This window comes from Corylus avellana, chromosome 2 (genome assembly GCF_965113065.1).
Source record: "Corylus avellana chromosome 2, dhCorAvel1.hap1.2, whole genome shotgun sequence".
Classification (NCBI taxonomy): Eukaryota; Viridiplantae; Streptophyta; class Magnoliopsida; order Fagales; family Betulaceae; genus Corylus; species Corylus avellana.
In genome coordinates, this window is record NC_142491.1 from 733,358 (window position 1) to 756,818 (window position 23,461).

Genomic DNA, 23,461 nt, shown 5'->3' on the forward strand with positions numbered 1-23,461 from the left:
TACATAACCACACAGATCGACGAAGAAACATCTGCAACTTAATTAGGAAATAGACAATAATTTCCGCCTAAGAATTAAGAGTGGACCAAGTTAGCTACAAATTCTTCAATGTTTTTATCAGAACTTCCACCCTCGTCAACAGCCTCTTTGGCCAACTTCCTCCACTTGAAGGCAATTTTCTTTATCTCTTTCCCTCTTTCTCCCTCCATTATTTCTCTGATGCAATGTTCTGCTGCTTTTCTCCGGATTATTCCTTTCTCATCAGCTGGAGCTCTCAGCCCCATCTTCCAAACATCCATAATATACTTTGCATTTGTGCTCTGGTCGGACCAATATGGGACTCCGACCATCGGTACCCCGAAGCTAAGGGCCTCCAAAGTAGAGTTCCACCCACAATGCGTCACAAAGCATCCCACTGCCTCATGAGCCAAGACCTCCAGTTGAGGACACCAACGAACCACCAATCCCTTCTCGGACGTCTCCTCCACGAAGTTTTTGGGGAGCTTTACCTCCTCTGATTCCCTTACAACCCACAAGAAGCATCTATTGCTCATTCTCAATCCCCAAGCTATTTCTTCCATTTGTTCAACTTCAAAAGCCACCATACTCCCAAAGGAAACATAAACAACCGACCCCTTCGGTCGACCATTTAACCATTTCATGCAAGCATCAGTGTTTGGTTTGAAGATGTCGAAACCATAGTTTTTGTCAATTTCAAGTCGCTTGTCTGGGAACATTGATGGTATAGTTGGTCCTATTGTTCTCAACGGCCATATCTTTGCCATCCAATCCACCACCTATACAAAATAGTTCATCAACAACATCATTCAGCTTAATTTTCAATATCATCCGAAAAACAAAACAAAATTACCTTTTGCTCCAATTCATAAAAAGTGTTGACAAAAACCCAGTCAGCTTGATCAAGGTTGGTGAATTGACCCACAAACATGTCAAAGGCTGCCGGGTAAGATACGGAATCATAAATAAAGGATGGCATATCTTGAGATTCAAGTGGTGGCAATCCAGGAAGCAAAATTTCTGTTTTTGAAAGAGGGACTTTCAACACTCCTTTGTGGACATGGTAGTATATATTATTAACAACACAAGGTTGTGTGAAAAGCGCAGCCCCAAGTAATCCAAACTTCTTAGCAACATCTAGAGCCCAAGGCACAAAAGGATCATAAACAACACAATTAACAGGACAACCTGAGCTAGAAACTTTCTCAATGAGCTCAGCCAGAGTTTGCGACCCGACTCGCCGGAAGCGCTCCAAATAGGCGTGGATGCTCTCTGCTTTTGCTATCCCGCCTTCATCATAGCCGTCAGAGATTGTCTCGAGCGTAATGGAGGTGGGGGATTCTTTGTGAATGGGGTTGGAGATGGATTTGGTAATAACGAGTGTAACTTTTACTCCTTTGCGCTCCAAACGCTTGGAGAACGCCATCATGGGATTAATGTGGCCTTGTGCTGGAAAGGCTAAGACTAAACAATGAGCTCTGTAGACATTCCTTTCCATCTCCAAATATTCCTGCTTCTACGACTTCAAGATCTCTCACCCTTCTCTCTGAAGTTGTATGGTGTGGGCTTGCCAAAATGTAATCTGAATCTGAATAGTTGTGCTTATTAAAAAATCACACAACTCACGTGAAAGTTAGTGTGAAAAAAGACAACGTACGAGAAAACAGCTCATTGTGGATGCATGTGCTATATATATCCACATCGCCGAAGTAGAATTTTAAATGAAAGACCAAAATTAAAAATAATATGTTTTTTGTTAACCATGAAGGTGGAGATCCTACGGCTGTATATCATAATATTAGAGATCATGGAGACCATGCAGTAGCATATCACGCAATTAAGATCATGAAGTTTTTGTGTAGTCAATGACATCTCTCTGTTTCAATTGTACCATCTGGCTTTTGCTTCAACCAAAAAACCCACTTGTTTTGTCTAGGACAGAGGGATCATGTACCATTATCAGCTAGGGGGCTTGAAGTTCACTTCCTATAGCAACAAACCAATTTGGGTTGGACACAGTTTGAGCAAAGGTACGTAGTAGGTTCTTGACGTCATCAGTTACAAAGATAAACAGCAAGAAAGAAACAATACTTCTTAAAATTTTTGAGTTTATCAAGGATCTAAAAAATTCTTATCAAAACCACAAGCGTCTATTTAGGATTTGACGACAAAATATAGAAGAAATTCAAACTATGAGCTTTCTTATTGAAAAACTAATAATATATAACAAAGCTACGTTCTTGGACTATAAACATGTATTTCTTGACTTCCAAACTCCTATCCCTAGCAGTAAAAGGCAAAAAGTTGGCTTAACAAAACTGCGCTAGCCGTTCGGTTGAGGCATTTTCACATTCAGACGGGAATGAAACAAAACTAATAAAAACACGTTTTTATTCTACGTTTACAGGTCGTTCGAACAGACTAGCAAATGGACGCCTCTGAAATGTCTCCTTTGCTAGCACATCCGAACAGCGTAGCGAACGGACATCTTGAGAATTATTACTGTGACTTTCCTAGGGTGCTCTGTTTCCTAGCACGTTCAGACAAGCTACCGAACAAATGCTTGTTTAACAGTTCGTCCGCGCGAGCTTGTAATCTTGTCCTGACACCTTTGGCATCGTCCCGTGAAAAACATCCACACTCACATATGCTCCAATCTTCAATATGAACTCCCATACTCTGGTCTACATCAATTCTCGGGGCAAGGATTAATTGTACATGACTTTTAAAGAATGCTTAGTTGATTTAAAGGAGTAAATGATAATCAGGGAAGTCTATTGGTTTATGTAAAGGACAAAAGCTAAAAAATAAAAACAAAAAACAAAATCGTAAGAGAATCTGTACATAACCTAAAACACCTGTCCACCGATCTTTGGCGTAGACTCCAATCACCAGGAAACTCTCTCCCATGTGCCTTTATGCACCGCAAACACCAGCCTTCCTTTTCCTGCGCTTTCTAATCGCTTGATAGCATTAAATTAAGAGAGTTCTGACGTGGCGAATGCTGATTCTTTCCCTTACTCATCCGCAAATGGTGATTAAAACAAAATTAATGAATTTGTTTTGTAAATTGATAGTAATATTATTATTATTATTTTTTATTTTATTTTTTTACTTTGACCAAGAATAAAACTATTTATAGGGTTCAAAAGTGGGATCAGGATTCCCTCTCATTAATTATTGGTAGAAAATGAGAATCTCATATTCTCAATCCTGACCGTCTAATTTGATCATACAGCTTGCCACGTGTCTTACTATAAATTAAATACAAAAAATATTAATTAACTTTTAAAAAATAATAAAAAAGCTGAGGTGGCCGAAGCCACCCCATAGCCCTTAGGGGTCCCAAGGGCCAAAAAAAATTTGAAATTTTTTCGGATTTGAACTTTAGAGGTAGCCGGACCACCCCCATGGGCAATGGCCACCCCCAATTGGCCTTTGGGGATGGCTTCGGCCACCCCCCGTAGCCCTTGGGGATGGATCGGCCACCCCCAATGGCCAAACCCATTTTAAGAAAATAATGAGTTCTAACAATGGGTTTGACCCTTGGGAGTAGATCAGGGATGGCTTCGGCCACCCTCAACTAGGGTGGCCAGCCACCCCAACTATTTTATTATTTTTTTGTTATTTGATTTGATTTTTTTATTATTTTTATTTGTATTTATTTTTTAAAAGTTAATTAATATTTTAATATTTAATTTATCGTGGAACACATGACAAGCGATGGACCGTATGATCAAATTGAACGGTCAAAATTGAGAATATGAGATTCTCATTTTCTTCAAATAATGGGAGGGGATCCTGATCCCCAAAAGTGCTATAATTTGCATAAGGTTCAATATGCTACAAGAAGTATGAAATAGTAAAAAGATTTTTATGAGATATTTTTCTACGTTTTGGTTGATATGTGACATAAAGGTGAAAAAAGTTTGTAGTATTTTTATTTTTTTTTGTAAGTATCTTGTACTAATGTTTTGATATTTTTGCAAAAAGGAAAAAGAAAAGGGATTGTCAAAGACCACCAAAGACATATTGAAATTATAATTATTGAATTCCTTTTGAAATTGATGCTTGCTCTTTCGACTTGACCATGAAAAAACAAAATATATTCCGGACAAGGGAATAAAGATTGCACTTAAATGTTTAAATTATTAATAAATTAGATAATTATTTATTTAATTATTTGTTTAGGGGAGTTTTGTTTGTTAATGCTTTGTAAAAATTGTTTTTTTTTTTAAAAAAAAAAAAAAAATTAGTTTTTATTAGATAATCCGTAATTTTCAAATTACTCATTTTTGTCCTTTTTTCCATCCAAATATTTAATAGAAATGTTGTCAGGCTTCTAGTTTGCCATGTGACATCTACCAAAAAGATACCACGGATCCTGTTATTCATGACCGATCTATCAAAACCAATAAAAGAAGACAAGGAAAAAGATATATATATATATATATATATATATATATATATATATATATATAAATGAATGTTGATTCTCAAATTATAAAATTTCCATTGTTGTTAGGCATCGAAACACTTAAAAAATATCATATATTAAAAATGTGGCATGTTGTTGAGATGGTCAAAAAGAATTTTCCTTCCTCCTTTATTTTTTCAGAGACGATTGATCTTCTTAAGAAAATCAAAAGACATTTTTTAGCTCAAAGGTTTTTTTACAACATAAAAAACAAGAATATGATGAAAATATACTCAATTTGCAATTGTAACATGCCATATTCAAGAGTTATTACAGAATGATACCTTAAAGCACTCATAATAAAATAGCCTAATTTTTATACAAAATAACTCATTAAAACCCACTTTATCTAGTTTATTACATTACATGATCACTCAAAATGGACGAGGAAGCAGCTGCAACTTAGGAAACAGATATGAAGTTTCGGCTAGGAATTTTTTTTTTTTGTTTTTATCCGGCTAGGAATTAAGAGTGGACCAATTTAGCTACAAATTCTTCAATGTTTTTATCAGAACTTCCACCCTCGTCAACAGCCTCTTTGGCCAACTTCCTCCACTTAAAGGCATTTTGCCTTATCTCTTTTCCTCTCTCTCCCTCCATTATTTCCCTGATGCAATGTTCTGCTGCTTCTCGCCGGACTATTCCATTCTCATCAGTCGGAGGTTTCAGCCCCATCTTCCAAACATCCATAATATACTTTGCATTCGTCTTCTGGTCGGACCAATATGGAACTCCAACCATCGGCACCCCCAAGCTAAAAGCCTCCAAAGTAGAGTTCCATCCACAATGTGTCACAAAGCATCCCACTGCCTCGTGAGCCAACACCTCCAACTGAGGACACCAACGAACCACCAATCCCTTCTCTGACGTCTCCTCCACGAAGTTTTTGGGGAGCTTTTCCTCCTCCGCTTCCCTTACAACCCACAAGAAGCATCTATTGCTCATTCTCAATCCCCAAGCTATTTCTTCCATTTGTTCAACTTCAAAAGCCACCAGACTCCCGAACGAAACATAAACAACCGACCCCTTTGGTCGACCATTTAACCATTTCATGCAGGTATCCGTGTTTGGTTTGAAGATGTCAAAACCATAATTTTTGTCATCTTCAAGTCGCTTGTCTAGGAACATTGATGGTATAGTTGGTCCTATTGTTCTCAACGGCCATAGCTTTGCCATCCAATCCACCACCTATACAAAATAGTTCATCAACAACATCATTCAGCTTAGTTTTCAATATCATCTGAAGAAAAAAAAAATTACCTCTTGCTCCAACTCATAAAATGTGTTGACAAAAACCCAATCAGCTTGATCAAGGTTGGTGAATTGACCCACAAACATGTCAAAGAGTGCCGGGTAAGATACGGAATCATAAATAAAGGACGGCATATCTTGAGATTCAAGTGGTGGCAACCCAGGAAGCAAAATTTCAGTCTCTGAAAGAGGGACTTTCAAGACTCCTTTGTGGACATGATTATATATATTATTAACAACACAAGATTGAGTGAAAAACGCAGCCCCTAGCAATTCAAACTTTTTTGCAACATCTAGGGCCCAAGGCAAGTAGGAATCATAAACAATACAATCAACAGGACAACCTGAGGTAGAGAGTTTCTCAAGGAGCTCAGCCAGAGTTTGTGACCCAACTCGCCGAAAGCGCTCCAAATAGGCCTTGATACTCTCTGCTTGCGCTCTCCCAGCTTCATCGTAGCCGTCGGAGATGGTCTCCAGGGCAATGGAGGTGGCGGCTTCTTTGTGAATGGTCTTGGAGATGAAGTGGGTGGTAACCAGAGTAACTTTTACTCCTTTGTGCTCCAAACGCTTGGAGAATTCGAGGAGAGGATTAATGTGGCCTTGGACTGGATAGGTCAAGGCCAAACAATGTGCTCGGTACGCATTCATTTCCAACTCCATTTCTGCCTGCACAGATTTGTGATCTCTCTATCTGTGTTTTTATTGTGGGTTATATATTAATATTAAAAATGAACATGAAGTGCACAAATTGAACACGATTTCTGTTTGTGCGTGAGAAATAGCTAGCGACAACGTGTGGGACCTCGAGGCTAATAGTCTCAGTATTAGAAAAGCTTTTGACGTCGATGAAGTGAATTAGGCTAAAGAAGACAAAAGTGTTCTTTGCTTTTTTATAAAATAAATAAATAAAATATGAAGCTGAGAACCTTTTGATTTATTATTCAAACAATTGTCTACGGATTCCATTCGGTTCTCGACAGTATTTTTTCCACTAGTTGTGTTTTTATAAAAAAAAAATAGAGTTTTTAAATAAATAAAAAGTTTTTTTTTTTTTTAATAAAAATTTTATTTTCAAGTTTTTATCAAAAGTGCATTTTGGCCATTTTTAGGCTTTTTGGACTCTTAAAAACGCTTTTAATTTTTTCTACCAAATGGATAATTTTTTTTCAAACCGATTTTTTAATTAAGTATTAAACGCACTTTTAAGCCTCTCAAATATACACCCAAACTCTTACAAAAAAAAATATATATATACACCCAAACAAACCCTAAGGCTTCTAACTTTTACTTTTGTTTATCACCTCCAGCTGCTCTTAAAAAGGCCTTGTTTTTTGATTTATTGACTACTATTTGTTTTCTTATTTGTATTGTCTCTTCTATCTTAATGCTGTTATTGAGAAGCGCATCTCATTTTATTTGGAGAACTGCTAGGCTTATAAACAAATTTTACAAAAAAACTTTTACAAACTGATGTGGCACAATATGATTAGATATGAGATAAATTCAAATTTTAATAATCCCAATTATATTGTGCCACATAATTTATAAAAGTTTTTTTTATAAAATGCATTTGTAAGCCTAGCATTTGTCTTTTATATTTGTTTGATCTGTTGTTACCTTTATCCCATCATTAAATAAAAATAAAAATAAAAGTAACCAATTCCCACAATGGGTGAAAAAAATACACAAGTAAAAAGTAGGTGCACAACTTTTAAGTAAATTTATATGAGAAGTACTAGACTTACAAACAAATTTAATAGAAAAATTTTTATAAATTGATGTGACACAATATGATTAAGTTTTTCAAAATTTGAACTTATCTTATAGAGATATGCTATAGTGCAATAAAATAACCATTTTTTGCCCATAAAAGTCTTAGGTGTTAAAAGATCATAGGCTTATCAATGGGTGGGGCCACAACAATTATAGATGTGGCCTATGATCTCTTGCCACCTAACACTTTATGGGCCAAAAATGATCATTTTATTGCATTATAGCATTTCTATATCTTATATCAAATCATATTGTGCCACATCAGTTTGTAAGTCTAGTATTCCTCGATTTATATTACAGTAAAAAAGATTTGCTTTCACGTCATCTGTGGAGCTTTCAAGTTTTAAAAAATATATAAGGGAAAATTTCACTTTATACTCTTGAATTATCGCGTGTTTTGAGAAGGCCCCTCAAAATTCAAAAACTCTCAATTTAAACCCTTTAACTTTCAATTTCAATCAATTTACCTTCTCCATCCGATTTTAAATGTTAAAAGTGATAAAATGACATTTATACTCCTGAATTTTTTATAAAATTTCAAATTTACACTTAATTTCCTTTTCTTCTTCTTCTTCTTTTTTTTTTGACAAAAAAACAAAAATCGAAAGGTAATTTGGTATTTTTAGGCATTTCCGTTAGAAGTTAACGACTAAAACTAATGGAGGGGTGAATTGATTGAAATTGAAAATTTAGGAGTGTAAATTGAGAGTTTTTGAATTTTGGAGAGTCTTCTTAAAAAGAGCGATAATTCAAGAATATAAAGCGAAATTTTCCCAATAAGTAATGTTGTGGATCCTATATGTTTCTTTCATGTTTTGTTAGAATAATTGCAAACGCACTTCGTCTATATTTTGAAAAATGTAAATCAACTTAGTTTTTTTAAAAATAAAATAAAATAAAATAAAAAAAGGCCTTAGAAAACTTTTCTATTTTGTTTTTGGAAATGTTAGGTGTTCTCTTAATATTCTCTTAATGTCCTTCTAGTCCTAGATAGAAATTAATTTTTCTTTTTTTTGAAAAAAAAAAAAAAAAAAAAAAAAAAAAAAAAAAAAACCAAAATTAAAGTAGCCCTACCGGTTTATTTTCCCACCGGCTTCTCCAATAAACCGGTTTAATTTTTTTCCCCACAATAAGTATAACCCTATGTGACTTGTGTAGTTATTATGTGTCGGTCTCAGATTCTTGTCTTCATTTACATAAATCCGCTATCTCCAATTTGTTTAAACTGGAGAGGAGTTTTACGTCAAAAAGTGCAACACTATCATGAATTCATCACCAAGAAGGTAAAGAGTAGCCCGAAAGATATTTCAATTGGGATCAAGTTTTTCGGCTGGCATGCCTAATTGTTCATAAATTGGGCCGGATAGTAAAAATATTATTGCCTATATATTCTCTCAATTCCCATCTCAAGCACAAAAATTTGGAGGACAATATTGTAACTAGCTGTTAAGCCCTTCCTATATCAGCAAGAAATAATTTCAGGCAGCCAGCACTTTTAAAAAGGCTCTTCAAACACGGCCCTGTGGCGGCCTAGCCCACTTCGATATTATTTAATATTTTGTAGAAGTTGATCTATTTTTCTTTAGTTTTAAAGATAGCCCATATGTATCAAATGCTTAAGGATAGCAGCAGAAATGAAAATACATTATTACACATTGGCTAACAAGTTTTGGACAACTACAAAAAATCTACCACTGAGGGTGTGGTCTAGTGTTAATCGGGTTGTATCAATGGGGGGCTAGATTCTAAACTCGAATCCCTCAAATGTGAAGCACTTGGGGTTATTGGCTTGTCCATTAACTTAGGTACCGCTAGAATTTTTGGTAGGGCTAATATTAAGTTATGGCTCAATTGGTCTTAAGATAACACATGTGATTTTCACTGTCTAAACTTCATTTGAGCGATTACAGGGCAAATCCTTTGTGTTCGAAAACGAAGAACCTTGTTTGAACGTTGCACTTCTTTAAAACCAAGCTTTTTGAAGTTTTTAAGATAATATTTTTTGCCCACCTTTGATCGAAATGCATACGAGCCTTATCGTGCTTAATCTAATCTCCCCAAATTCTTATTTAACCACATATTTTATTTAGTTTTTTTTTTTTTTGTTTTTGTAATTTTTCAAGAGTATTTATTTATCCCGGCTGTTCAATTGCAGGCACAAAGAACCACCATCAATCACCCGCCACAGCCACGTTCACACACTAACAGCTTCTATTGAGGGTTTTTTATTTTATTTTATTTTTTATTTTTCATTTTATTTTATTTTATATGGGTTTAACAAAAAAACAATGGAAAATACGAAAAAGACAAGAAAATCAAATGGCTATAGAATTGAAATTTGTCCACTGACCTCAAATAACACCTAGAGGGTGAAGCACATAAATTATCACCAAAATTAAGTAAAGCAATAAAGAAATAAAACATGTCAATTTTGGTTTATAAATATATAACTTTTCAAAAGTAAAATCACTCCGATGGCAGCCAACCCCAAGAACTTTTCTACTATAGAAGAATCAAATTACAATCAATTATACTTACAAATTAAACTTTTGTAGTAAATTTGAATTGTACCCAACAAATGCCAATTTGTCTTCTACCGCATTAATTAATTCAAAAATCCTAGCCATTCTTCTATCAAGTTTTCTTTCTTTTCTCTGCAACCCAAAACTCCAATACCTTCATTTGATTTTGTGTGGTTTAAAGGAATCTAGGAAAGGTTAGAGAATGAAGACATAAGGATATGATACCACTGTCCAAGAATTCAAAATAATGGTCTCAAGGTCTACTTAAAATAGTACTGGCTTATGAGGCTTATATACTCTCCCCTTGGAAAACGAACATTTTAGATGAAAGCCAATGACCGCAACGTTCAAACAAGAGTAAGTCTCGTTCGAACATGAATTAGGGCTTCATAGTTTATCATATGCAGCATTCGAACATTGCTCATGTTGAAATAGTTATGATACCATGTTGAAATAATGATAATGTGAGAATATTGAGCGGAAGCAAGAGAGACAATGAACACAAAAAACTTACGGGTAGTTCAGTGTTAGACACCTAAGTCCACCACTCAGAATATCCCTAAGGGTTATATTGTGCTCATTAACTTGATTTGTCTACAATACAAATGTCCCTATTTATAGGGCAATGTCTAAATATAAGTATAGTAATCAAATCCCCTTGATTTGATTACAATCTCAATATTTGATTACAATCAATCCATAAATAGAGAATATTTGATATCAGCATAATTATGAAATATACAGAAAATATTTTATATTTTATATATATTCTAACATCCCCGCTCAAACTCAAGGCGGAATATTCTGGAACCTTGAATTTGAAATAAAAAACAATGATGACGATGGTGGTGGAGGCGGGAAATGGGCCGTAGATGGTGACGACTGCTGAAGGAGATAGAGGCTGGCGAGCGGCCATCGATGGCGGTAGGTGGCGGTTGGTGAATGCAAATTCAAAAGGGCCGACAACGGGCCAAACATCAAAAGCGGCCGATGATGGGCCAAAATTCAAAATAGGCCAACAACGGGCCAGGGCTGACAAAGAGCCAAACTTCAAAAGGGTCGATAATGGTCCAAAATCCAAAAGGGGCTGACAACAGGTCAGGGCTGACAATGAGCTAAACTTCAAAAGGGCCGACAATGGGCAAGGGCCGACTAGGGCCAAAACTTAAAAGGGCCGACTTGGGCCAAAAATAAAAGGAAAATGAGCCCACTTGGACGGTTATCAGATCGGTGCACCGAACTTGACCGGCGCGTGATGTGGTCCACTTAAATAAGGGCTATCCTAAACCAAACCGACAAGCAGCTAGCATTTCTACACCAAAACTGGAATAGGAGAATACCTATAACGGAATAAACTTATCCGGCAGCAACGGTGGAGGTGTGAGAATCCTACGCGCACAGTGACAGGTAGTGCGTGGTAGTGCGTGCAGTGTCCGTGAAAGTTGTAAAAGTTGAAAATGAAATGAAGTACGAAGTTGCTAAGGCCGTTGTGGCAATCGACCTTTGCTTTTCCTGCTCACCAGTGGTCCAGTAGCATGAACATTTCATAAAACCTAATTATTTTAAGTAAAATTTAAAAAAAATAAAAAAAAATAAAAAAAATAAAAAAAAAATTCTGGTATTGCTTAAAGATTAGTTTGATTACTGAGGGATTTGAATATCACAATCAACATTCTAATTTTAAGAGTTATACTACTCTTCACTCATTTATCATACTTAATTTTTTTTTTATACGGTCACTTAAAAGAAATAAAAGAAAAATCACTGAAAACACGCAATATTGTCAAATAATGTTATATCTAATGATTTGTACCGCTTTTAATTAACAACTCCGTTTATTTTATTTGATATTTAGTAATTATTAAGATGTTGACGTAGTAAGGATATGTTTTTGACATGAGACTTTTTTTTTTTTTTTTTAATTTAGAAAATATTTCAACTTTCCTTCAAAAATGAAAAATCCAGAGCATATTACTTAAAAATAGCAAAGATTGTTGCTATGAAGTTACAACGTCACATATACAACTAAAAATATCTTCCATTCATACCCTATCTATGACTTGTTTAGTTATAGCCTTTGTTAACCCGTGCACAACATAATTGTTCTCCCTCTTAATATGACAAATCTACCAATTCCGTAGCCCATTTAGTACCACTCTAATATTCTCTACAATATGTCCATGTCTGCTTTGAAATGGGATTCCTTAAAATGGAGAAGATCTTCTTTCATCTACTCCAATTTTAACGAGTAAATTTGATTGCATTGATTACTTGCAACGAATCACCCTCCAACATACTTATTTTATGTCATCATTTAGATGGAATATTATTTTTATTTTATACTTGTTATATGTCATTATCTAGTGAGTTCCAGTCTTCTAGATATAGACCTACTTGAGCCACATTGGTTTGCCATTTTTATTAGGTGATAATTCGACTAATTAGTGAAACGTGATTCACGAGATGGATAACATCTTTTATCTATTTGGATGCTTATCATTATATATTATTGTGACACTAAATTCTATCCTATATACATGGCTATAATGAATTGTTTTTAAGAGGTAGTTCAATTAGTTGAAGACAATGTCTCATGAAACGAAGGCTATTAAATTGAATCTCCCTTCCACCTTTTCTCCTCTTATACGAATATGTTAAAAAAAAAATATAAATAAATAAATAAAAAATAAAACCGTACGATTTTAAAAATATGATTTTTATTTTAAAAAAAAAAAAATTGACCATATCCGATCAAGGAGCTTTATAAGTGCAGGTAACCAACAGGGAAAAAGCGCCGAAATTTTTTAATTGTAGTGTTTATTTGCCGATGCAAGCTTTGAACTGGCTAGTGTTGTGTGGGAATAAGTATTCTTGACACATATGTTAATTAAGCACCGGAGTTGATTTAATTAAATATAATTGTAATTGTACTCTAGTATTTTATTTTTGATTATTTGAAAATTTTCAATGACTTCTTATATTTCGCATTTGACCGTTCCATGAAATAATCCGTAGTCGAATTAATGTCATAAAATACATGTCATTTTAATTTACTATTGTTTATCATTGAGTATCCAATTTAATCCCTTGATTATTATTGTACTAGTAAAATTTCATTTAATGCGTAAAGAGGGTTGGCAATTCGAGTTGGCAAGTCAAATGCAGACAGATTCTCTCCATTTCATTGAGTCGGTTAGTTATAAATGGATCAGCAAAATTATCTAAAAGAAAAAATGACATTTTTGCCCCTCCTTTTATAATTAACCGGAATGAAATGAAAATGATTTATTTTCGGGTCAGATTTGAGTCGACCCACTTGACCTACTAACCTATTAATGATCAACTCTAATACAATCCATTTATTTAAATAGGTCATATACCAAGTTCTAGTATATGTATATTTTTAAAGACTCTTCGCTCTGAATAACCAAAAAAAAAAAGTTAAATCTTTTATCCCAAAAAAATGGCACCTTTTGATTGATTTTCTAATTGAACTCTAATCTTTTATCCCACTAAAATGTGTGATTTGTTCTAATCGATTGATTTGAAAGTTGTCAAATCACCTTGCTGGCTACTAGGGCTTTTTTTTTTTTTTGTTTTTTTGGTAAATGGCTTTTTTCTTATTCGACAAAGGTCATAAAAAGTCAAAAACCACAAAATATCGTGTACGGACAAGTTGTGACCTTTTCTTTTGATAGACAGGGATTCATTTGTCAGAGAGACTCAATTATTTGCTGCACAGAAAATCCCATTGGAGCTCAAAGGAGTAAGAGTTACACTCATCACCACTTACTCCATCTCCAAGACCATACATAAAGAGGCTACCCAGCCTACCCCCATTGCTCCGGCAACCAACTCCGACGGTGGAATAGACGAAGTGGAGAGCGTTTTCTTCAACTCAAACTTATTTAATTAAAATGAGAAGTTAATGATAAAAATAAAATTCGAACTCATGACATTTACTCTTATACCATGATAACTCATTACTTATTTTAAAGGTTCAAGTTCATAAAAAAAAGTACATTCAATCATTTAACTAATACTTAAACAGTTAAAATTCTACTTTGCATGCCCTTGACTTGGTGCATTGATGGCTGTAGTATCACTATTGATAGACCAAAGCGTTACTCATTAAAGAGTAAATCAGCGTTATTGCACGCTAGCATAGCTTGACAAAGATGATCGGCGCAGGAATGGCAAGAATTGGTGCGATTAGTCATAATTGAGATTACAATGCATACTGTACAATGTTAATCTAATGATTAAGTAATTAAATTTTTCTCTTCCTATTAACTTAAACTTTTATAAAAATTGGTGATTTAACATGCAATAAAACGCACATAACTTTTGCTACGCTTGTCATTTTGGCAGCACATTGCGGCCACCCAACTGTGCTTGGCGCGTATCATTTTGAGCCTCAAATTCCACTATTTTTCCATTCAAATTGGCATTTAAAGATATTTTTGTCATTTAAAAAAATATTCCAGTTACCATTTTTGGAGGGATTATTATGGCACACCAGATTTCGCCAAATTTTTTATAAAAGATTGATTGTGTTTAGAAAATAGTTTTGAACTTTTTGAAAATGAAAAATTGAAGCAAGTTATTTTTTAATGTGAAAAAATTAATCTAATTTTTTTGAAAAGAAATAAAGGAAGAAAGTGAGTTCCCAAATGGGTTGATATAAATTAAAATACTATTTTATCAAAATTTAATAAAGATCAATTATAAGATTAATGTTAATTTTAAAAGTCATCTCATTTTTAGAACGATACAAAAGTAACACAAGAATAACTTTTGACCTTATTCCAAAAAAAAAAAGCCGTGTAAGCAGAAATGGAGATAAAAAATAATTTGACGTCGGGCAGAACTAAGATTGTTTTAACAGCGTATAATAACCTCAAATAAGCAAATAGATAAATAATTCTGAAAAACTTAAATTTAATTGATAATATAAATTAAATTAAAAAAAAAAAAAAACAAAAAAAACAAAAATCAGATACATTTATTTAAGTTAAGCACCTTCTAAATTAACAAGAAAAAAAGAAAAGCATATTTAATTAAAAAAAAATTCTAATAAAAAAAATAAATAAATCTTAATAGAAAAAGAAAAAACCCAATTCTTATTCAATCAAGAAAACTATGCCTAATTAAAATAACAATTTTTTCAATTTACTCATGTCAAGATGCCTGCAGAGCTCATGGTTCGGTCTTGTCATATTCAACACAGTCTACAATCACCTCGGGCAACACAATGGCAACACAGTCTCCATGAAAGATAGCTCCTTTGCGAACCAAACATAGTCTTTTGTTTTAACTGAGTAGAGAAAATAAGGTAAATGCATGTTAGGTTTTTTTTTCTTGTTCTTCTTCTTTTTTTTTTTTTGTGGATATTATTTTTTTAAATTAGGTGGAAGAAATAATTTTTTTTTTTTTTATAAAATAATATTTACCTAGGATGAAGAGGACACTAACATTCATAAGAAAACAAAATATACATTAAAAAAAAAGACGATGATTTGTCCAGTTTAAAAAGAGCTTAAATCCAATCCCGCATAAAAATATGGGTAAATGTATAATAAATTCCTGAGTTAACCCTTCAAAATTTAAATCTTCTAAATATTTTTTTTTTTTTATAAAAAAATTTAGTCTCAATGTCAATTGAAATGACAATAAAATCTCTGCCTTTAAAATTTTTTAACAGACGTTAAGGCAACTCAAAACGCACTATTTTATCCGATTAAAATATTAATTTTTTATTAATTTAATTTAAAAAATTAAATCTAAAAAAAAAAAATTTGAAGGATGGCCCGTAGGCCACCCCTCCACCCATGGGGTGGCTTCGAGCCACCCCAAACCCCCTAGGGGTGGCCGCAAGCCACCCCATAGGGGTTGGGTGGTAGCCAGGGGTGGCGCGCCGCCACCCTTGGCCACCTTTCAATTTTTTTATTTATTTTTTTTAGATTTAATTTTTTAAATTAAATTAATAAAAAATTAATATTTTGATTGGATAAAACGGTGCGTTTTGAGTTATCTTAACATCTGTTAAAAAATTTTAACGGCAGGAATTTTATTGTCATTTCAATTGACTCAAGAACTAAATTTTCGAAAAAAAAAAAAAAAAAAAAAAAAAAAAAAAAACTTAAAAAAATTTAAATTTTGAATAGTTGATTCAGAGATTTATTATACATTTATCCAAAAACATTTGCACAAATTTTATAAATAAAGATGTAAGAAATGGATCAGTTACCCTACTATTAGCACTGAATGTTCACTCCGAAGCCAACATAATAATAGGAATTGCACGTGTATCACGTTTGTGTCCTTGTCTTTTGTGAAGATCTGCCAAAATGGGCCAATGCCCCCATAATACATTTCGGCCATAGGTTTTTACTTATTTTTATCCGCTTAAGTATTTAAGAGTAAAGATCATAATTTCAAATCGATCTTAACTCTGTCAATTTATCTAATTTTAATTAAATATTTGTTAAATTTTACTTATTAAAATATTTAATTAAATGATTAAATTTAATTCTTTCAATCGGCTTAAGTTTTCAAAATGAGTAATAATTGTGAGATTCATTTGTCAGATAAAGTGGTATGATAGGTTGGCTCCATGGAAAGAGCTTCTCCAATTATATGCTGCACAGAAACCCCGGTGGAGATAGCCACATATATCACTCGCCAATAGAGGGCGAGCGGGAGATATTATATTTACCACAAGCACAGAGAGAGAGATTTCAGAAAAGCTATACTGTAAGAAAAAATGGAGAAGCAAAAGAATGGCTACAAAGCTCATTGTTTGGTGTTGTCCTATCCAACCCAAGGCCACATTAACCCCATGCTCCAATTCTCCAAGCGTTTGGATAACAAAGGAGTAAGAGTTACACTCGTCACCACCTTCTCCATCTCCAAGACCATCCACAAAGAAGCCACCTCCATTGCTCTCGACACCATCTCCGACGGCTACGACGACGGTGGCATAGAGCAAGCGGAGAGTATCCAGGCCTATTTGGACAGCTTTTGGCGAGTCGGGTCACAAACTCTGACTCAGCTCCTCGAGAAATTCTCTAGCTCAGGCTCCCCTGTTGATTGTATTGTCTATGATGCTTTCTTGCCTTGGGCTCTCGACGTAGCCAAAAAGTTTGGCTTAATCGGGGCTGTGTTTTTCACTATGTCTTGTGCTGTTGATAATATATTGTACCAAGTCCATAAAGGAGCTCTTAAACTCCCTCTTTCGGAGTCGGAGATTCTTCTTCCCGGGTTGCCGCCGCTTGAACGTGAAGATATGCCGTCCTTCATTTCGGATTTCGGATCTTACCCGGCTTTCTTTGACATGGTTGTCCAACAATTCTCCAACATTGACAAAGCTGATTGGGTCCTTTGCAACACGTTTTATGAGCTAGAGCAAGAGGTAAGCAAGCAACCTGCGGCTTGTAAGCTATTGATTTCAACTTTTGTTTTATTAACTTGACTTATTACTCTTGATGTTTTCGTATTTTTTTAATCGTATCCCTCAACTTTAAAAAATTGTAACATCATATTGTCATATTTTAAAAGTTTGTAATATTACTCATATCATTAAAATTTAGGGTTAAGTCAAACGAGTAGTAGGTGAAATGTCATCTCTGACAGTCAAAACTTATAAAACTACAAAATTATCCTAATTAAAAAAAAAAAAAAAAACCAGATCCACGATTGGTTGTGGTCAACCGTAGAGCAAGGATGTGCATGGTGAAGATTTTATTTATTTTTTTTTTTTTTTTGAAAAAAAGAAAAGAGTGTTTGGAGGTTTTCGGGTAGGATTTAACAAAAAAAAAATCCTAGTGAATAGATGACATTGCAAAATTTTAAAACATGACAACAAGACATTGTAACTTTTTAAACTTTATGGTTACGATTACAAAACTGCCAAACATAAGGGGTAAATAAGTTTTTTTTAAGGGGAAGGGAGGGGGAGGGGAGTGGATTAATTAGCTCTGAGTGATCTTGTCTGATTTGGAATTTACATGATTTTTACGATTGGTTTGATAAATTTCTTTGTAGGTGGTGGATTGGATGGCAAAGATATGGCCGTTGAGGACAATAGGACCAACTATACCATCTATGTTCTTAGATGGGCGAATTAAAGATGACAAAGTCTATGGCTTCAGCATCTTCAACCCAAGCACCGATGCTTGCATGAAATGGCTAGATGATCGTCCAAAAGGGTCGGTTGTTTATGTTTCCTTTGGGAGTATGGCAGTTCTTGAAGTTGAGCAAATGGAAGAACTAGCTTGGGGATTGAGAATGAGCAACAACTACTTCTTGTGGGTGGTCAGGGCATCAGAAGAGGTGAAGCTCCCCAAAAACTTCATGGAGGAGACGGCTGAGAAGGGATTGGTAGTTCATTGGTGTCCTCAGCTGGAGGTCTTGTTAAATCACTATTTATCTCAAAAGTTTAAATTAATATAAATAAATGAATTTAATAATTTAATTTATATTTTAACAGGTCTTAACTCACAAGACAGTGGGATGCTTTGTAACACATTGTGGGTGGAACTCTACTTTAGAGGCCCTCAGCTTCGGTGTTCCAATGGTTGCAGTGCCACAATGGACAGACCAAAGTACGAATGCGAAGTATATTATGGATGTTTGGAAGATGGGACTAAAAGCTCCAGCGGATGAGAAAGGGTTCGTCCGGCGAGAAGCAGTAGAATATTGTCTCAAGGAAATAATGGAGGGAGAGAGAGGGAAAGAGATAAAGAAAAATGCTTTGAAATGGAAGAAATTGGCCGTAGAGGCTGTTGAAGAGGGTGGAAGTTCTGATATAAACATTGAAGAATTTGTAGCAAAGTTGGTTAGCTAGCCGGACCTTCACGTTCATTTCCTAAGTTGAATGGTTAATATTGGTTATGTAATAATTTCGGATTGTAAGAGATGCCGTTATGTAATGACTTTGAAATGATTCCAAACCTATCTTTACAGCATGTTTTAAAGCTCATAATTTCCAACATAATTATGTTTTATTGCCTGATTTCATGTTTGGGTCGGAAAATGCAAAATTCAAAAGTGACTATACAGTTTCTTTAAGAAAAATATTTATTTTACATCTTTTGTTGGTTTTCGTATAAGAGATGAACAAATTCATCACTGTATAGTTAGTATCAAACAAATCCATCATTAAATATGTACTATCACGTGTGAATTTCATAAATTCAATAATAAATTTTCTTTTTAAAAAAAAAATTGAATAAGAGATAAACAAAAAATTGAAGTGTGACGCTTCTCTGTTTTTTTTTTTTGTTTTTTTCAATCCATATCAATTTGTGCACAAAAACTTAGGAGAGACTCGTTTTCAAGGGATCGGGATCCCCAGCAATAGCTAGGAAATTTCCCATGAATTTTTGTTAGTCTCAACCGTCTAATGTTATCCAACGGCTACCAACATGCTACGTGTCTCACTGAAAAGAAAATAATAAAATATTATTTAAATTTAAAAAATAAATATAAACTAAAATAATAAACAAATAAAAATAATAAGTTATTAAAAGAGTTGGGGTGGTTCAACCACCTCATTAGGGGTGGCCTCCTAGGGCCAAACCCAAATTTTCTTTTTTGGGTTTGGCCCTAGGGGGTGGCCGAGCCACTTCCAGGACCAAACCCAAATTGTTTTTTTATAGGTATGGCCCTAGGAGGTGGCCAAAGCTACCCCCTAGGCTGAGATGGGGTGGCCGGCCACCCCTAATGGGTTGGTCAAAGCACTCCATCTTTTTTAATAATTTATTTATTATTTTAGTTTATATTTATTTTTTAAATTTAAATAATATTTTATTATTTTCTTTTTAGTGAGACACTTAACATATTAATAGCCGTTGGATAACATTGGACGGTTGAGATTAACAAAAAAACTCCTTGGCAATATCCCAACTATTGCTGGGGATTTGGATCCGTTTTCAAGTTGCATTCACACGAAAAATAAAAAATAAAAAAAATAAAACAAAAAATAAAAAATGTTGAGACAAATAAAACAGTCGTAATATTGCTGAGAGCAAATGACATGTAACAGCTCTATAGTCTTAATCCACATGGCAAAAATAAAAATAAAAATAAATAAAGGTAATTAAAAAAAAAAGAATAATAATAAAAAGTAATTAATAAAATATAAATAATAAGAATGTAAAAAATTAAAATTTTTTATAAATAATATTCAATAATTACCAAACTTGTCTACAGGCCAAGTCAGCGAGCAACAACAGCTTAACCTATCAAAAAGACAGCACAACCTTCCCAATAAATTCATATCGCATCAAGGCATCATGACCCCAAAAAAAAAAAAACATACTTTAAGCATTATTAATTACAAAACCAGTGGCCACATCACTCACATCAAAATCAACACTCACCATGTCATTAAGCAATAAAAGATCTCCAATACAACTTTTAAACTAACTTTTTAAGTTAAATTTAATAATTTTAGTCCTATAAGAGACTTTTTAGAATAATAATTTTTTAAAAATTTATTACAGTGAGTTTTTATATTTAAAAGTTCACTGTAGTAGCTTTTAAACATTTTTTAATCTTTTTTCCTTCTCTCTTTTCTCTCTCTCTCTTTCTCTTCTTTATCTATAATAAAAAATAAATTAAATAATAATATTTAAATAAAGTAAATTGTAAAATAGAGTCTGTTGAAGTTTATTGTGAAAAGTAATAGCTAAATTAAAAAAAAAAAAAAGTTAATTTTGAGTGATTAAAATAACTATTAACGGCTAGAGATGCTATGTAGATACCTATTATAAAGAATCCAATAATAGGATCATATCACATTTTATCATCAACAAAATTTAAAATATAAATAAATACAAAGATAAATTGAATATTTCAGTTAATAGAATATATTAAAATTACAATTTTTTTTTTTTTTTTGGGGTAAGTTGTTAAAATTACATTGAAAGAATGTAAAATAATATTTCTAAAATTATTGAGATACTTGAATATGATAGCAACCAATTAAACTACTATATAGTAACACGAGTTGACGGGTTGAAGAGAGTAATGTTAAAAAATTTAATTATGTGATTTTTAAAATTATTATTATATTAAAATTTAATAATAAATTATTATAAAATCAATAATAATATATTTTTTAAAAATATATATATATATATATTAGAAGATACTCATCAGCATACACTTTTGGTAGATTGCAACTTTTCAAGTACGAGTGTAAAAAGTTTGTGGTTTGTTTTATCATGATGATGACGTATTCAAATTGGTCCACACAATAATAATCACGTTTTATACTTGGTGGTCCAACTGGATGGAATAAGATTCCATTACTTGTGTGTATCAAAAACTCACATATATGTCTTTAATGGGTACTTTAATTGGCTGTAAATTTCACTTCATGAAATGGAGGTCACTAGTTCAAATTTTTTCTTCCTCTTTCTTTGTGTGGACATGTAAAAAAAAAAAAAAAAACTCATATATATATTGAAACGAAAATAACTATTTTTAAACAAAAACTTAAAATGTATTACATTTGAAAGTATATTTTAAAATGAAAAAATGATCAAACTTTAGAAAAAGAAATGTATTTTGAAAAATGCATAAGTTTAATTAAATGTTAAACTGCAATTTTATCAAACGCTAAGAATATGTTTGTAATTGTATTTGAAAAATATAGTTTTTAAGTTAAAAAATGTTTTTGAGCAAAAACTTTAAGCTTTTCTTAAAAGGGTTAAATACTCCAAACCCCCTTAGGGTTTTTTAACTTTATTTTTTTTCTCCTGGGGTTTTATTTTTATCACAGGAGGTCCCTGTGGTTTTGATAAGTGACCAAATTAGTCAATCCGTTAGTTAACCGTTAGGACTGACACGTGGACCAATCAGACGTCGACACGTGGCACATATATTAATTTTTTTTAATTTTTTTTTAAAATAAAAAAAAAATATATTTTTTTTAAATTAAAAAAAAATGTATTTAAAAAAAAAAAAAAAGAAACTGAAAACGTTGGGGGTGGCCGAGCCACCCCCGCCGAGGTTTTTCCTTTTTTTTTTTTTTTTTTTTAAAAAAAAAATACATTTTTTTTGTTAATTTTAAAAAAAAATTAAAAAAATTAAATAGGTGCCACGTGTCAACATCTGATTGGTCCACGTGTCAGTCTTAACGGTCAACTAACGGATGGACTAAATTGGTCTTTATCAAAACCGCAGGGAGGTCCTTTGATAAAAGTGAAATCCCAGAGGAAAAAAAATAAAATTGCTAAACCCTAAAGGGTTTTGAGGTATTTAACCATTCTTAAAAATATATTTTAGTTATTTTTCGACTTTTTTAAAGTCTTAAGAACGCTTTTTATACACCCATGCACAACACTCAAAGTGCCTCTTGACACCAACATTGTTGTAGATTTTCCTGGCAAGAGTTGTGTTTACGAGGAAATTAACAACATGGTCGGCCATATTTCCTTATAATATTCCCTCCCTTAAATCTGATAGAAATGTCGGAAAGCTGCTAATAAACTGTTTCTCTCTCTCTCTCTCTCTCACTGTATTTGGTCTTTACTTTTTTAATGCTTTTAATTTGATTTTTTTTTTTAATTAATCAATTATATGGACACGTATTAAACTGTGATTGGTACTAACTTGGCATTCCATCAAATTTAGGAAGAAATTTTGACGAAGGGACCATCTTTGTCTTCAAGCAAACAAGAGAGACCGCATGTAATAAAAAGTAAATCCTAAGAGTAAAAAATAAAAAAGTTTAACCATTGAGGTCAATCAGATATTTAACCTTTTTAATTTTGGTATGCAATCACATTGATAGATCTAATGGGCTTTCCAAGGATGGGTCTTGTCGATGGGCTAACCCAAGCTTGACCCACACACCCAAATTTGGATGTTGACCTCATTAATATAATGTAATTGTTGCTCCAAAACAATCCTGGATTTATTTTTCAAACCATCTTATGTCATTATGTCTTACTAATATTGCTTGACAACTTTATCCTCTCCGAGTTAAAAATTTCTTTTAGTTCTTACATGTCATTTTTATGATTGTGTACCTTGGGTTCCTATTAATTAGTATTTTAGTGTGTCATATTGTTAGCCTAAGAAGGTGGGTTGTTTTATGAGTTAAGTGACAGCATTGCATGGCTCATGGCCGAACAAAGTATATTTTGAGGGTTGTCCTTATAGGGGACGGATGATGGTTCTAGGAGTTGTTTATGTCTAGGCGTTGCGATTGTGTTAGGGTTTAGGATCCTTGATGGGGTTGTACTTGTACATGGTATTATTCTAACTAGGGTATTATGTGACGCTAAAGTAGGGTTTTTATATAAAGACTCCAAGAGGGTTTTCAAGGGATCGACCGCATTAATAGAACGCTACACATCGGTTTGTGTCGAAGGAGGATTTGAGGATCAAGGAAAGTGGGTTATCT

At 33.4% G+C, this 23,461-nt stretch overlaps 3 protein-coding genes across 3 annotated transcripts; 1 reads left to right on the top strand and 2 right to left on the bottom strand.

Annotated features, from left to right (window-relative positions):
- LOC132181452 (UDP-glycosyltransferase 74E2-like) lies at window positions 1-1,578 on the bottom strand. The gene is made up of 2 exons (XM_059594687.2): window positions 872-1,578; window positions 1-797 (listed from the first exon to the last, which is right to left on the bottom strand). Exons 1-2 carry the CDS (start codon window positions 1,514-1,516, stop codon window positions 75-77), a joined length of 1,368 nt encoding a protein of 455 aa, XP_059450670.2. The 5' UTR covers window positions 1,517-1,578; the 3' UTR covers window positions 1-74.
- A 3,160-nt stretch (window positions 1,579-4,738) lies between these two features.
- LOC132188960 (mogroside I-E synthase) lies at window positions 4,739-6,449 on the bottom strand. The gene is made up of 2 exons (XM_059603437.2): window positions 5,756-6,449; window positions 4,739-5,683 (listed from the first exon to the last, which is right to left on the bottom strand). Exons 1-2 carry the CDS (start codon window positions 6,404-6,406, stop codon window positions 4,961-4,963), a joined length of 1,374 nt encoding a protein of 457 aa, XP_059459420.2. The 5' UTR covers window positions 6,407-6,449; the 3' UTR covers window positions 4,739-4,960.
- A 10,331-nt stretch (window positions 6,450-16,780) lies between these two features.
- On the top strand, window positions 16,781-18,889 carry LOC132167669 (UDP-glycosyltransferase 74F2-like). Its single transcript, XM_059578680.2, has 3 exons — window positions 16,781-17,455; window positions 18,088-18,450; window positions 18,533-18,889. The coding sequence occupies exons 1-3, from the start codon at window positions 16,808-16,810 to the stop codon at window positions 18,887-18,889; spliced, it is 1,368 nt and encodes a 455-aa protein (XP_059434663.1). The 5' UTR covers window positions 16,781-16,807.
- The last annotated feature ends 4,572 nt before the right edge of the window (window positions 18,890-23,461 follow it).